The 12,074-nt window shown below is 40.5% G+C and overlaps 1 protein-coding gene across 3 annotated transcripts; it reads left to right on the top strand.

Moving 5' to 3' along the window:
• The first annotated feature begins 412 nt into the window (after positions 1-412).
• Positions 413-11,908, top strand: LOC120675297 (polycomb group protein EMF2B-like). 3 transcript variants are annotated; one of them, XM_039956449.1, is made up of 21 exons: positions 413-698; positions 1,078-1,246; positions 1,374-1,429; positions 2,277-2,391; positions 2,488-2,644; positions 2,719-2,787; positions 3,038-3,174; positions 4,628-4,687; positions 4,989-5,113; positions 6,160-6,224; positions 6,778-6,830; positions 7,120-7,173; positions 7,256-7,315; positions 7,699-7,745; positions 7,819-7,955; positions 8,435-8,558; positions 8,674-8,722; positions 9,237-9,320; positions 9,441-9,520; positions 11,329-11,418; positions 11,514-11,908. In XM_039956449.1, exons 1-21 carry the CDS (start codon positions 676-678, stop codon positions 11,617-11,619), a joined length of 1,860 nt encoding a protein of 619 aa, XP_039812383.1. In that variant the 5' UTR covers positions 413-675; the 3' UTR covers positions 11,620-11,908. The 3 variants fall into 3 exon arrangements, with proteins under 3 accessions (XP_039812383.1, XP_039812373.1, XP_039812393.1); XM_039956439.1 differs by having other exon boundaries at positions 413-710; XM_039956459.1 differs by lacking the exon at positions 413-698 and having other exon boundaries at positions 1,161-1,246; positions 1,374-1,428; positions 2,275-2,391.
• Positions 11,909-12,074: the final 166 nt, after the last annotated feature.

Raw genomic sequence — 12,074 nt, 5'->3', positions numbered from 1 at the left:
TTCAAAGATTTAGAATAATATACATCTTTTAAATATATGTTTTAATTCAATTACCAAGTTTTGGATAGGTGATTTGAATGCCGGGATGTAGATAGGAATGTAGGTTTTGGAATTTTGCTGTAAATTTACAGGGACAGTTTTAAATTTATGCTTTGATTGAATGTTCTTTGTATAAACTTTTAGTTGTGCAAGCTATTGATCAATGATTTTGGAAGTTTTGGATCTGCGAGGTATTGGATTTGTGATGATTTGACAATTCGACAATTGCACCATTGACATGCGATCCGTGAGCTCACATTGTAAATTTACACGATTTTGACACTGCATTTTTCATGTTTTTACTCGAACAACAAAAAAGTTTAAAAGACCTTCCCATAGGCAAAAACGTGGGGCCCACAATCGAAGAAGAAGAAAAAGAAGACAACAGTCCTTTCCCCTCTTTGCGACTTCGCCCAATTCCTTTCCAGCCCGCCGCCGCCCCTCCCAATCTCGTGGCCCCCGCTCTCCGTCGCCGTCGTCGATCCCGCCCAGGACACTCCCGCACTCCGCCGCCGACTCCTGCTCCCGCTCGCGCTGCTGATTGCGTGATCCGTCCGCGGGGTGGGTTCCTGCGCGCGGAAAGACCACGTCGGGTGTCCCGGTCCGCAAGACCCTAGGTGTTCGTCGGCGGCTAGGATGCCCGGCCTGCCTCTACCTCAACCTCTACCTCAGTAAGTGGATGAATACTTGGAGAGATTATGCGTGCATCGCCGAAAGAGTAATGCACTGTGTGCGTCTTTGGTTCGGGTCTTTGTGGGCAGGCAATGAAAAAGACTATGGGAGATTTGTTAATGCCCGTCGATTAGAAATATATGTGGTACCTTGCTGTGTTGGTTCTGGAATCTTGCAAAGTTTGCTTTTGCATGCTGCTGGAATCACCCACTGCATTCTTTCTTGTTGAAATAAACAGTATTTTTAAAGTAGAAATATATAGTCCAGCTGCTTTCTTGATGCGCAATTATGGTTACGCTGTGGTTCTTGTTCTTCAAGTGAAATGGAATGTGTTCTGTTCTTCTAGCAAGTTGTGCTTCTATGCAGGACTACGGCATGCGAATATGCTTGTCCTGGGCCTGCGAGCCATATCTTCCGTCAGCGGCCAAGAACTGGATTGTCTCCGGATGAGAAACTTGCTGCTGAAAAAGATCTGGCGCAGTATTGCAAGCCAGTCGAGCTCTACAATATTATTCAACGGCGAGCCATTAAAAATGTAAAGTCCATGCTGTGATTGTGATCCGTTCTTTTAAAACATTGTTCACATGCCCGTGCTTACTGTTCAGTAACCATTATGTATCATTGATTTCATATACCAATAATGGTTCTCCTGAATTTTGCAGCCCCCTTTTATGCAAAGATGCCTTCTTTACAATATACTAGCAAGGAGAAAAAAAAGGTTTGATCCTTAAATAAATATATTTGATTGTTTTCACCCTAGGCATATACTGTTCATTTTCAGCTGAACATCTTCACAAATAATTTGGTATATCCTCTATTTAGTGTCATGGCTCAGCTGGTGGGCCAGCGATGCATGAAAAGCAGATAAATTTGAGTATTAGGGTGACTAATTTCTTTTGCTGTTTCTTTCTTGTTATGAGTAAAATCCTTGTGTCTGTTTCTTTCTAAAGGTCCTATCACCACATTTTTTAAGCATTAGTGGTTGCTCCGTTCTATAATCTGTCTTGTGACCCCTTGAGTCACTCTGCTAAAAGCCATGCAGTTCAAACTTTAGCTCTACTCGAGCGGAGGACAGTCAAGAATTAAGACACTCTTCATTGTATTGTTAGAAAATATTCTTCATAGGAATGCCTCCAGCAGGCTTGACATAGTATGATAGGGTTTGCTATTTTTACTGCCCAGGCAAATTGCCCCGAGTTATGCAGTTTTTCTGTTCAAGAATAAAACTGGTCACAACTGTCAATCAGGCTTTGGGCAGTAATTCAAACATATACATGCTTTCTTATGTTTCTGACCAATTTTCAACTTTTATGTTTTTTTTTCTTTTTTACAGAATGCTTTCAACTTTTACTTAGGGTCTAGCAGTATATGTCTGAAGCTTTTCTTCATGTCGTGTAAAGTATAATAGAAACCAGAATAGCAGGTTGACCAAACAAGACACAAAAAATTACATGAGTCTATGTCAGGTGGAACTTTTGTGATAAATTGTCTGCATAGTTGAGTCTAGAAACTTTTTTTGTTGCAAATACTTTACTTTATTTGACTGTACATCCGAACTAATGCAGGATTCAGATAACCATATCACTTTCTGGAAGGACAAATACCGAGTTGCAAGCACAGAATATCTTTCCTCTTTATGTTATGTTAGCTAGACCTACCAGTAATGTTTCGCTTGAAGGGGTAAGTCTTGCCCTTTCAGTTTGTGAAAACGAGTGATGAGCTTTTATGTCTGTCTTCAAAATGATCTCAATTCTTATTTACGATCCAATTTTGCAGCATTCTCCAATTTATCGGTTCAGCCGAGTTTGTTTGCTTACTTCTTTTAGTGAATTTGGAAATAAAGACAACTCTGAAGCCACATTCATCATTCCTGATGTGAAGAATCTGTCAACCTCCCCTTCTTGCAACCTTGACATTATCCTTATTAGCTGTGGTACAGTGCGCAATCTATATGATTAGTTGTCCTTTACACCTCTGTGCTATCATTAAATTGATTTATTCCAAAAGGGCAAGTCGGACAAAGTACTGGTGAAGATTACTGCTCTGAGAACCATGTGGAGAGCTCTTCTCTACAAAGTAAGTTTATGCTGACATTATGTGATTGCTTTTCCAACATGGCACATTTGTTGTGAGTAGATCGATTTATCTTTATTTATGACAACAGGACCCTATTGTCATAGACTACTTGCGGAACATAGTTTAAAGCATTCGTATCTATCTAGTCAATTTATTAGGCATACACTGATACTTAAACTGAAAAACCTAAGTGGGATTTGTATTCCTATTGAATGGGCTAACGATCATCCATGTCGTGCATTTCTAACAGAGCTTGAAGGGAAATGTTCCTGGGGTAAAATACCAACTAATTTACTTGCTTCGTCTTTGGAGAGTTGTGTGACTTTAAGTTTGGGAACAATTGTGGAGTTGGCTTCTAAAGTTACAATGCGGCCAAGCTTCTTAGAGGTATGTCAGGTTGATTTCCCCCAGGTTACTTAATATTTAAGATCTGGCATTCTTAAAGCATGTGCTATAATGGCATTGCATTTTAGTTTCCTGGTTAGGTTGTAGTTATATGCTACCTTTACCGAAGTTCCATTGGAAAGCTGTTTGTGCTTTTGCATTTGAGTAAACTTTAGTTGTAGTTTAAATACGGCGTAGATTAACACTGAAATTTCTCTTTGCTTAGAGAAGTGGCGGAGATAGTTTTATATAAGAACTGCTGTGGTATACTAGGGCATACTGTTCCAAGAATTTTGATGGTAAATTGCCAGAACTGAGAGCATGCATGACAAATTGGTGTTCAAATTGATAGGCTATCGAAATCTACAGTTAATCTTCATAACAAGAAAAGTTACAGTCATTGTGCTTAGGAGTGGGCAAAATAACCTGAGACCGAAACCCGAACCCGAAATACCTGAAACCGAACCCCAGATACCCAAAATTTTGGTCTTCAGTTTTTTGTTCGGGTGCATGTGCCAAAAGACCGATGCTTCTCGGTGCATTTGGTCTTATCCCTCGAGGAACCGAACAGACCAAACAAAAAATATTATCACGTGACTCCTGAGGCTAAGGCATGTCCATGAAGCAAAACATTATCCATTCGTCCATTCTCTCTCCCATTTGCATCTCTCAGTTTTCTCTCATCCCTAACCCTCTCTCCAGTTCGCATGGCCGTCAGCTCGGCCCTGTGTCTCTGGTCCTGTTTTTTTTTACAATTTTTAGGGAGTCAGCTTTTTAGAGTTTTCAAGGGTGTGTTCCAGACCCTCTAAATTTGTAACTTTCTGTTCTGGGGGCTCCCCCCCTTTTTTTTCTTCTTCTTAATACATTGATGCACAGCTCTCCTGCTCGTTTGAGAAAAAAAAAGGGTTGGCATGGCCATCGCCACTGGCCATGTCTCCGTGCTTTCCTGCTGGTCCGCAGCATCAGCTGCAGCCCCAATCCCATCACCCTGTCCTAGTCTGCCCTCGGTTCCGTCGCTATCCAGTTCCACAACCTGCACTTGATGCCCTCTCTCCCATCCCATCTGTCCCTCTCCCATTCGCAACCGCCATCTGTAGGTGAGCGCCGCGTGGCTCAGATCGGGGCGGTTGCGTGAGGATTTGGAAATTAGATGAGATGCTTTTGGGGTTGGGGCTGAGCTCGGTCATGTTGGTTCAAATCGAGAAACCGAACCGACAGTTTGGGTACCCGAACGGTCGGTTCCTCAGTTTTTGGGCACAACTTCAGTTCTTATTCTCCAGAATCCGAAATAAAGAAAAACTGAAAATACCGACCCGAAGAAACTGAAGAAACCGAATGCCCACCCCTAATTGTTCTGTAATTTCTCCTTCGGTTGCCATATTTTTCAGATTCTGCTGTCCACTTTGCAGTTGCAGAAATTTATCACCTGTATATTGACCTACTTGTATGCATGCAGGCAAAATTTCTGGAGCAAGACAGTTGCTTGACATTTTGCTCTCATAAGGTTGATGCTACGGTAAAGTCTTCTCTTTTTGTTCCTTTCATGTTCAAACTCCAAGATTCGTGTGGCCAACAGGCAAATGCCTCTCTTGTAACTGCCAGTCCATGAAATATTTACGTTCAAAACATGCTTTACTTCTGCCAGCCACTTTAATGCATCACAATCTCACCTTTAGACATCCACGGCCACTGAAAGTGCTATATCCCCTTTCTAGCAGAATTACTGGAAAATACCTTAACTTTCAACTCAATTGACCCATACTTTTGTTGCTTTAAATGACTTTGATTGCTGAGACTCTTAAGCTTTATTGTTGCAGGGTTCATATCAGTTACAGCTATGCATGTCTGCACAAGAGGCTGGTGCAAGAGACATGTCTTTGTCTCCTTATAATAGTTACACATATAATGATCTTCCACCCTCATCATTATCAGATATCATAAGGTAATCAATAACCCATTTTCCAAAATTTAACCACTCCTTTTCCTTTAAAAAACTATTTCTCTTTTTCCTTTATTATTCTATTTTGCATCATCATAAAAATTGCCAACCAGGGTTAGTGTTTGATCACCTAATCAGTTGCGATTTTGACCCAACTGTTTGATTGTATATGGTAACATGAAGTGCTATTCCTTACATACGACCTGATATAGACTTTAGAACTCTGGCATGCTTTATTGTTTAATGTTTACCATTCTTTATATGATTTTATGACTTAGCTTACTAATACCTGTGCTTCATTGCTCGAATGTGACTATTGCTCAATAAGGCATTCGCTATTCAATGGACCCATGAGTGAACTGTGAGCAAACTTCTCCTAGTATCAATGAGTTGAAAATCGCAAATTTCGAGTTGAGAGTTATAAATTGGAGCAAATAAAATATTTTAGTGATTTAACCCGACGTTCTCAACGTTTCAACTTACTGCACTTGGGCAATGACTAGGAGTATTCCTTCTTAGCAAACGCTTGTGTGTCCAATGCCAGCACAAATGCCATGCTGTGTGACCACACTGTGCCCACACATGCATTGCACCATATGTCCGTGCTCCTGACCTGTTTAATCCCAAGAGTCAGGTAACGCCCCCGAGTCCAAACGGTTCAGATGCACTCACACATCGAGCACACTCCGACCAACCCAATTGTGCGTAGTTTGTCCATGCTTTGCGTAAAAAGGGTTAACCTGGGGTTAATTGTTTGGAATCTAGTGGTAAGTTGGGTCCAACCTTGCTCAACTAGCAAGGTGGTACTGGGCTTGTGCGCCTTTGCACTCATGGGCTCTATTTGAACTCGGCGGGTGTTACAAGCTTCATAATAGCCGTCCTGCATTTGGTATCAGTGACTAGGTAGGTTTGTTGGTATGTTTGCAATGGTTTTGTAACCTCACATACTGAAGTTACCTTAGAATTTATTCATCTTTAACCTTTTACCTTAGATCCATTGCTATTTTTATGTAACCAGGGTTAACATCAACCAAGTTTATTTTCTACAGGTTAAGAGCTGGTAATGTAATTTTTAATTACAAGTACTACTATAATACGATGCATGAGACTGAAGGTTCGCCCCCCGCCCCCCACCTCGACACACTGCCAGTGTATATTGTGACCTAGTTATGCCGCATTTGGTAGCTGTTGTTTCTAGATAATGTTACAATGTATATCTTGTCTGAAGCTGAAGCATTAAAGATCGATAAGGCATTTTTCTGTGTTATCATCTACATGTTACAACAAAAGATATCAACTTCTGGTTGATGGTGGTTCTTTATTGTTTCGTCACATGACTTATATTGTGGCTACATGCTAAAACCTACAGAGATCTGTTTACTTTAGCATTGGTGTATTAATGCAGAAGACAGCGCAGTAGTTTAAAATTTTGGAGAGTATAACTCAGATCTCTAATTTACTAATCTATTATGCATTTTTAACTTTATGTTGAATGTTGATCATGGTCAAGATTCAGAAGTAGATACCTTACAGTCACTGAGTCACCTATTATTTTTCAGTTAGGATGCGTAATGATATTTGTTGATTGAGATAATTTCCTATTGCTTGTTGCTTATTAGTCTTGTTTTTAACCACTCCTTATATGATTCATTGATCTTTCTTACCAGTCACTGAAGATTTTTCTTGTCCATTTTGTTATGTACGATGTGGAAGCTTCAAGGTAAAATTGAAAGCGTATGTTTTTGTTGTTGTGTTTTTGCATACATCATTGCTTGCTGCAATGCGATGTCCATAGGGATTATGCACATTCTTGCCAGCTATGTTTATGATGAAAATACATATTCATATTCTTTTGTCATAGTCATATTCTTTCTTAACTTCACACTCCATAATCAATTTATCCTATTTTCATGGAAAGTGCATTGTATTTTGATTTCTTTATCCCCATACATTAACATAGTTTTTTTTTTCTTGAGTCATAACTTATATAATTACTTTGGTGGTACTAGGGTCTGGGATGTCATTTAAACTCATCACATGACCTCTTCCGCTATGAGTTTTGGGTTGGTAAACCTCTGGAATCTCTATTGCAGAATGTTTTTTGATCCTCGTAGTTTGAAAAGTATTAATATTTTTATGTTACAGATATCTGAAGAATACCAGGTTGTTAATGTTAGTCTGAAAGCCGATACGTCGAGAACTGAGGTAAGTTGATGACAGAGATAAAGTTTAAGCTGCTTTCCAGTCTCAATAATTGTGTTAGTATAAATGGACATGCAGTTGATGATCTGGTGTTGTATTTGGAGAAAAAAAAAACATGAGGGTTCCTAATTTAATTGGGCAGTCCAGCACAACTCCTTGCTTTGTGATTTTCTTACTTTCTTGAGTGCATAAGCCAAGGCAAGAGCACTTGCCACACTGAAACACAAACATCTTCCACAAAATTCATTAAATTATGTAGTATGCCATGACAACTTCTGTGGATAAGCTTTTACATGCTTAGAATTGATGGTGAATATTGGTTTAAATTGAAGCACACTTTTGCAACTATATAGTCTATATTAACTAGTATTGATCCCAATTTGCAGTTTCTTGCAGAGGGAGTTGATCCAAGGCATCAAACGTTTTCTTACTGGTATGCTTATTCTCCATTGTTTTCTTAACTTTACCACTTTATTTGTTTGGCTAGCCTAATTACGTCCCATCAGCTCAAGATTTAAGAAGCGTAGACGATCGAAGACCACAAGTGAGAAAATCAGGCATATACATTCACATATTATGGAATCAGGGTCACCTGAAGATGCACAGGCAGGATCTGAGGAAGACTATGTGCAAGGGGAAAATGGTATGTTATCATTAAATAGTCTCTTTGACTGTTACATATATTTTTATTATTGTAAAAAAAGAATATTGCATAAACAACACATGTGTCTGTTCTCTCCTATTGTATTGGTTGAGCATGTCTACTGTGATGAAAAAGATGCAAAGTCTTAACCATTTATGTTGTCCCTTTTAAGATTCAATTCAATATTTCTTTGTTGCACAATATCACATTGTGTTTAAACTTTAAGGCCTCTTTGAACACTTCCCCTGCATTCTTCCTTATAGGTTCCTTATAGGTGCTGTAAAAGTTATCTTTAGTTTTAATGGAGTGGAGTTTTCAAGATTGGAGTGCTGATTAGCAACTGTATATACTGGCTGTTTCTGATTGCAATTATCATCTATCTGCATGCTAAGAAAACCTGCATTGTTGCATACTCTGGCATTTTTCTAAATTGTCCCTTTATTGCCTAATTATCCTGACCCAGATGGTAAATTTTCCAGGGACTTCTGTAGCAAATGCTTCAATTGATCCTGCTCAATCTTTGCATGGTAGAAATCTTTCGCCACCAACGGTACTGCAGTTTGGGAAGACAAGGAAGCTATCTGAGCGAGCTGACCCTAGAAAGTAGTCTTTCCTGTTTACGCTCTTCATACCATGCTATTCATTATAATGTTGTTTCTCAAGATACTACTATTGGAATGTGTTTAATTTGTTTGTCTGTGTTTGTATTATCTGGCAGTCGCCAACTCCTGCAGAAACGGCAGTTCTTCCATTCACACAGGGCACAGGTTAATCTAACTTTTATGCATGTTTGCGCACATCTGTAGCAGAATCAGGACTTTTTGTGTGTTCAGTTCAGTTGATTGAATTACACTATTTTTACCTACTTAACTTCATTTAGCTAGCAAAATTGATAATGTATTATTATGTATGTGATACTTTTATTCCTTCACAACCCTCATGCAATTCCTGCGCATACATAAGATTATGAAAAAGCTTATATATACATTAATTTTCTGGACTCCCTCCACTGCCTAGTCCTCTTGAGTTCAAATCAATGGTCAGGGAGGTTTCCAGATCAAAATGAAAGGTAGTGATCACCGAAACAATCTGGTGTTCAACATATGACCTCAACTACCACAGCCTTATTGCCCACAAGAAAAAGACTAAGAAACACACACAACAGCAGATTCTATGCACTGTTCCTACTAAAATTTATTTTTATTAGATTTTTAGTATGAGCTGTTTCTATTATGTCTTCTTGTGAAGCCCTGCCTGATTGTATCGTTATATTCATTGTAGCCAATGGCATTGGAACAAGTGTTCTCAGATCGTGATAGTGAAGACGAAGTTGACGATGATATTGCCGACTTTGAGGATAGAAGAGTAAGCTGACAATCCTATTGCTGAAACATAGAATATATGCATCCTTACATCCACTTAAGCTAGAGTCATTTCTGCCTAGCTGTTTAATTATTGCTACTGAATTTTGCTGACTACATGCAGATGCTTGATGATTTTGTTGATGTTACGAAAGATGAGAAGCTTATTATGCATATGTGGAATTCATTTGTTCGAAAACAAAGGTCAGGCCTATCCACAGTATTTCTGTAATTCTGACTATCATGGTTGGCAGGAGTGATCTGATTCTTCTGTTACTATTATTGTTGATCATGGTGATAAGCAGCTTGGTGAACATACACACTGAAAATTTTCTCCTATGTTCAAGTTTGGCCATCTTTGTATAGAGCAGCAGTTGCCAAGGACTTCTTTCCCTGAAATGTTGCCAAAAAAAATACATTTCATTTCTTTATGTGTAGGGCCTTCCAACTGTTAAGTTGTATATACTCTCCTTTGAGTTTGTTAAATCAGAAAACTTTGAAAAGCATTGGTCAACATTATGTAGTTAGAAATTAGAAATGCTGTAAAAAAATCCCCAAAGTTGTCCTTTTTCCTTTCAATGCCAGTCCAAGCCAAAAAAAGAAAAAGGAGCCACCATTTCCATCCCCTTGATTAATAACTCAACCAGACCCAGTCACCACCTAACCTTTGCAGATTCAATATTTCTGCCGCCCCTGTTGTAGTCATGCCCCCATTTACATGGTTCTTAAGGCGTCGCCTAGGCGACGCCTAGTCGTCCAGGCGCTCAAAAATCCAAGGCGTCCGCCGACGCCATGCCAAAAGAGAAGCAAACTGAGAGGGAGGGTGAGGGAGGAGGGAGAGGAAGAGGAGGGGAAGGATTTCGACGATCTGCGGGGGAAGGGGAACAAGAGGGAGGGGGTGGCGGCCTACCTGAGCATGGTGAGGAAGGTGGGAGAGGGAGCGCCGACGAGCTTCGGCGGCGCGAGGGCCTGGCGACGGCGCGCGGGTCCGGCGGCGGCGTCTGGCGGAGCAGCAAGGGCGGGCCGGCGGCGGCGTCGGGCGGAGGAGCGACGGCCGGCCGGCGGCGGCGTCGGGCGGAGGAGCGACGGCCGGCCGGCGGCCCGAAGGGAGAGGGAGAGCTGAGAGGGCAGAGAGCTGGGCAGAGGAACGGCGGCGCGGATGAGGAGATCGAGTGGGAGAGGGTTCTGGAGGTGGAGCTATTGTTGGGCTGGGCCTGTTGGACTGGGCAGCAGCTATACCTTCCTCTTCTTTGCCTTTTTTTACTCTTTTTATTTCCTATTTCTTTTCATTTCCTCCCTGTGGCATATGGGTAAGGCGTCGCCTTGCTCGCCTAGGCGTCCGCCTAGGCGTCGCCTCGCCTTGCAGACGGGGTCGCTCGCCGTGCCTCGCCTTAACGCTTTAAGAACAATGCCCATTTATACCTCTACTGGTTATTATCACCTAAGCATCACTGTTGATTATGTGCATAATCTTCGCAACCACCAGTGATATCCTTATAGCAGATAATCTAGTGGGGTGTGATGAAATTCTGTTTCTTGAAAGGGTTAAAGAGTGTAACTAGTTATCCTAAACCCTAGCCCTACAAAACCTGATTAGCTTGTTAGTGGTGTTCCCACCTAAGATTGAACAGAAAGTGCCACAGCTTGCAGAGTAAATGATATCTAGTGGTAGGCATTTTATTGGTGGCATGGTAATATACTTGAAGGCAGAAGTTGCCATTTGAGCAACTATGATTTGGAGAATAGCTCATGACTTTAATGAAGAATTTTTTTTTTCAATCCCTCAAGTTCAAATGTGTTTGTTGTCTCCACATTCCATTTTTCTTGTAATTTAAGTTCGATACCAAAGCTTGAGCACTAAAAATTGAGGATTTGTATCTTCACAGTTTCTTAGGAATATTTGGAAATATGTTTTAGTTTGAGATGTTTTAAAGTTTAGACATAGTGCTATATCTTGCATCATCCTTAAAACTGATTACATTTGTACTACTTTCTGAAAATCAAAATTGCAGGGTGCTAGCTGATGGTCATATACCTTGGGCCTGTGAGGCGTTCTCCCGGTTCCATGGACAGCAACTTGTACAGAACCCTGCTCTACTATGGTAAGTGGCTGGATTTTTTAATATTCTAGCCAATGCCTTCTGTACCCTTAGGTTGGTTATTTATCTGATTTCAAATTTTCTCGCTTAACCAACAGGGGCTGGCGTTTCTTCATGATTAAACTCTGGAACCACAGCCTTTTAGACGCTCGCACCATGAACACGTGCAACACAATCCTCCAAGATTTCCAAGACAAGAACTAATCTTAATGCTTCAGAGGGAACTCCTGTTAGTAAAGCTTTCTTCCTGGAGGAAGAGAAGGGGACAATTGTTTAATTCATGATTACCATCAGTTGTATTAATTGTTGCTGAAAAGTGACATATGCAGGGGCAATCAACTCGTATTACTTGAATTTGATGGATATTCAGTGATGTTCCAATTCAGAGTTATGTGACATAGGTAGACCCGTATATATTTTACAAAGTTTAGTAGAGTAAAATACAAGTTGCATGGTTTCATCTAGCTGCTGAACAGCCCATTTGGTGCTTGTCTTCTCTTCTCTTTCTTTTTTTTTTGGCAAAATAGCACCTAGCAAGTAGCAACAGATAATTCATGATTTGGAATCCAAGGTCTATTTGGCGCTAGCTTAAACTCGTGCGTGTATTTTCATACGTACGGGTGCCAAGGTCTATTTGCTCTCAAGGTTGCAATGAGATG

Source organism: Panicum virgatum, chromosome 2K, assembly GCF_016808335.1.
Source record: "Panicum virgatum strain AP13 chromosome 2K, P.virgatum_v5, whole genome shotgun sequence".
NCBI lineage: Eukaryota > Viridiplantae > Streptophyta > Magnoliopsida > Poales > Poaceae > Panicum > Panicum virgatum.
Note: the sequence above shows the minus strand (reverse complement) of the source record. Positions and strands in the feature narration are given on the sequence as shown.

What these genes read in the sequence shown, in the direction of transcription:
- LOC120675297 (XM_039956439.1), top strand. Translation starts at nt 676, where the DNA reads ATGCCCGGCCTGCCTCTACCTCAACCTCTACCTCA. An exon ending in CTAGCAAGGAGAAAAAAAAG is followed by an intron (nt 1,430 to 2,276) that starts GTTTGATCCTTA and finishes GAACTAATGCAG; the next exon opens with GATTCAGATAACCATATCAC. An exon ending in CCGACTTTGAGGATAGAAGA is followed by an intron (nt 9,321 to 9,440) that starts GTAAGCTGACAA and finishes GACTACATGCAG; the next exon opens with ATGCTTGATGATTTTGTTGA.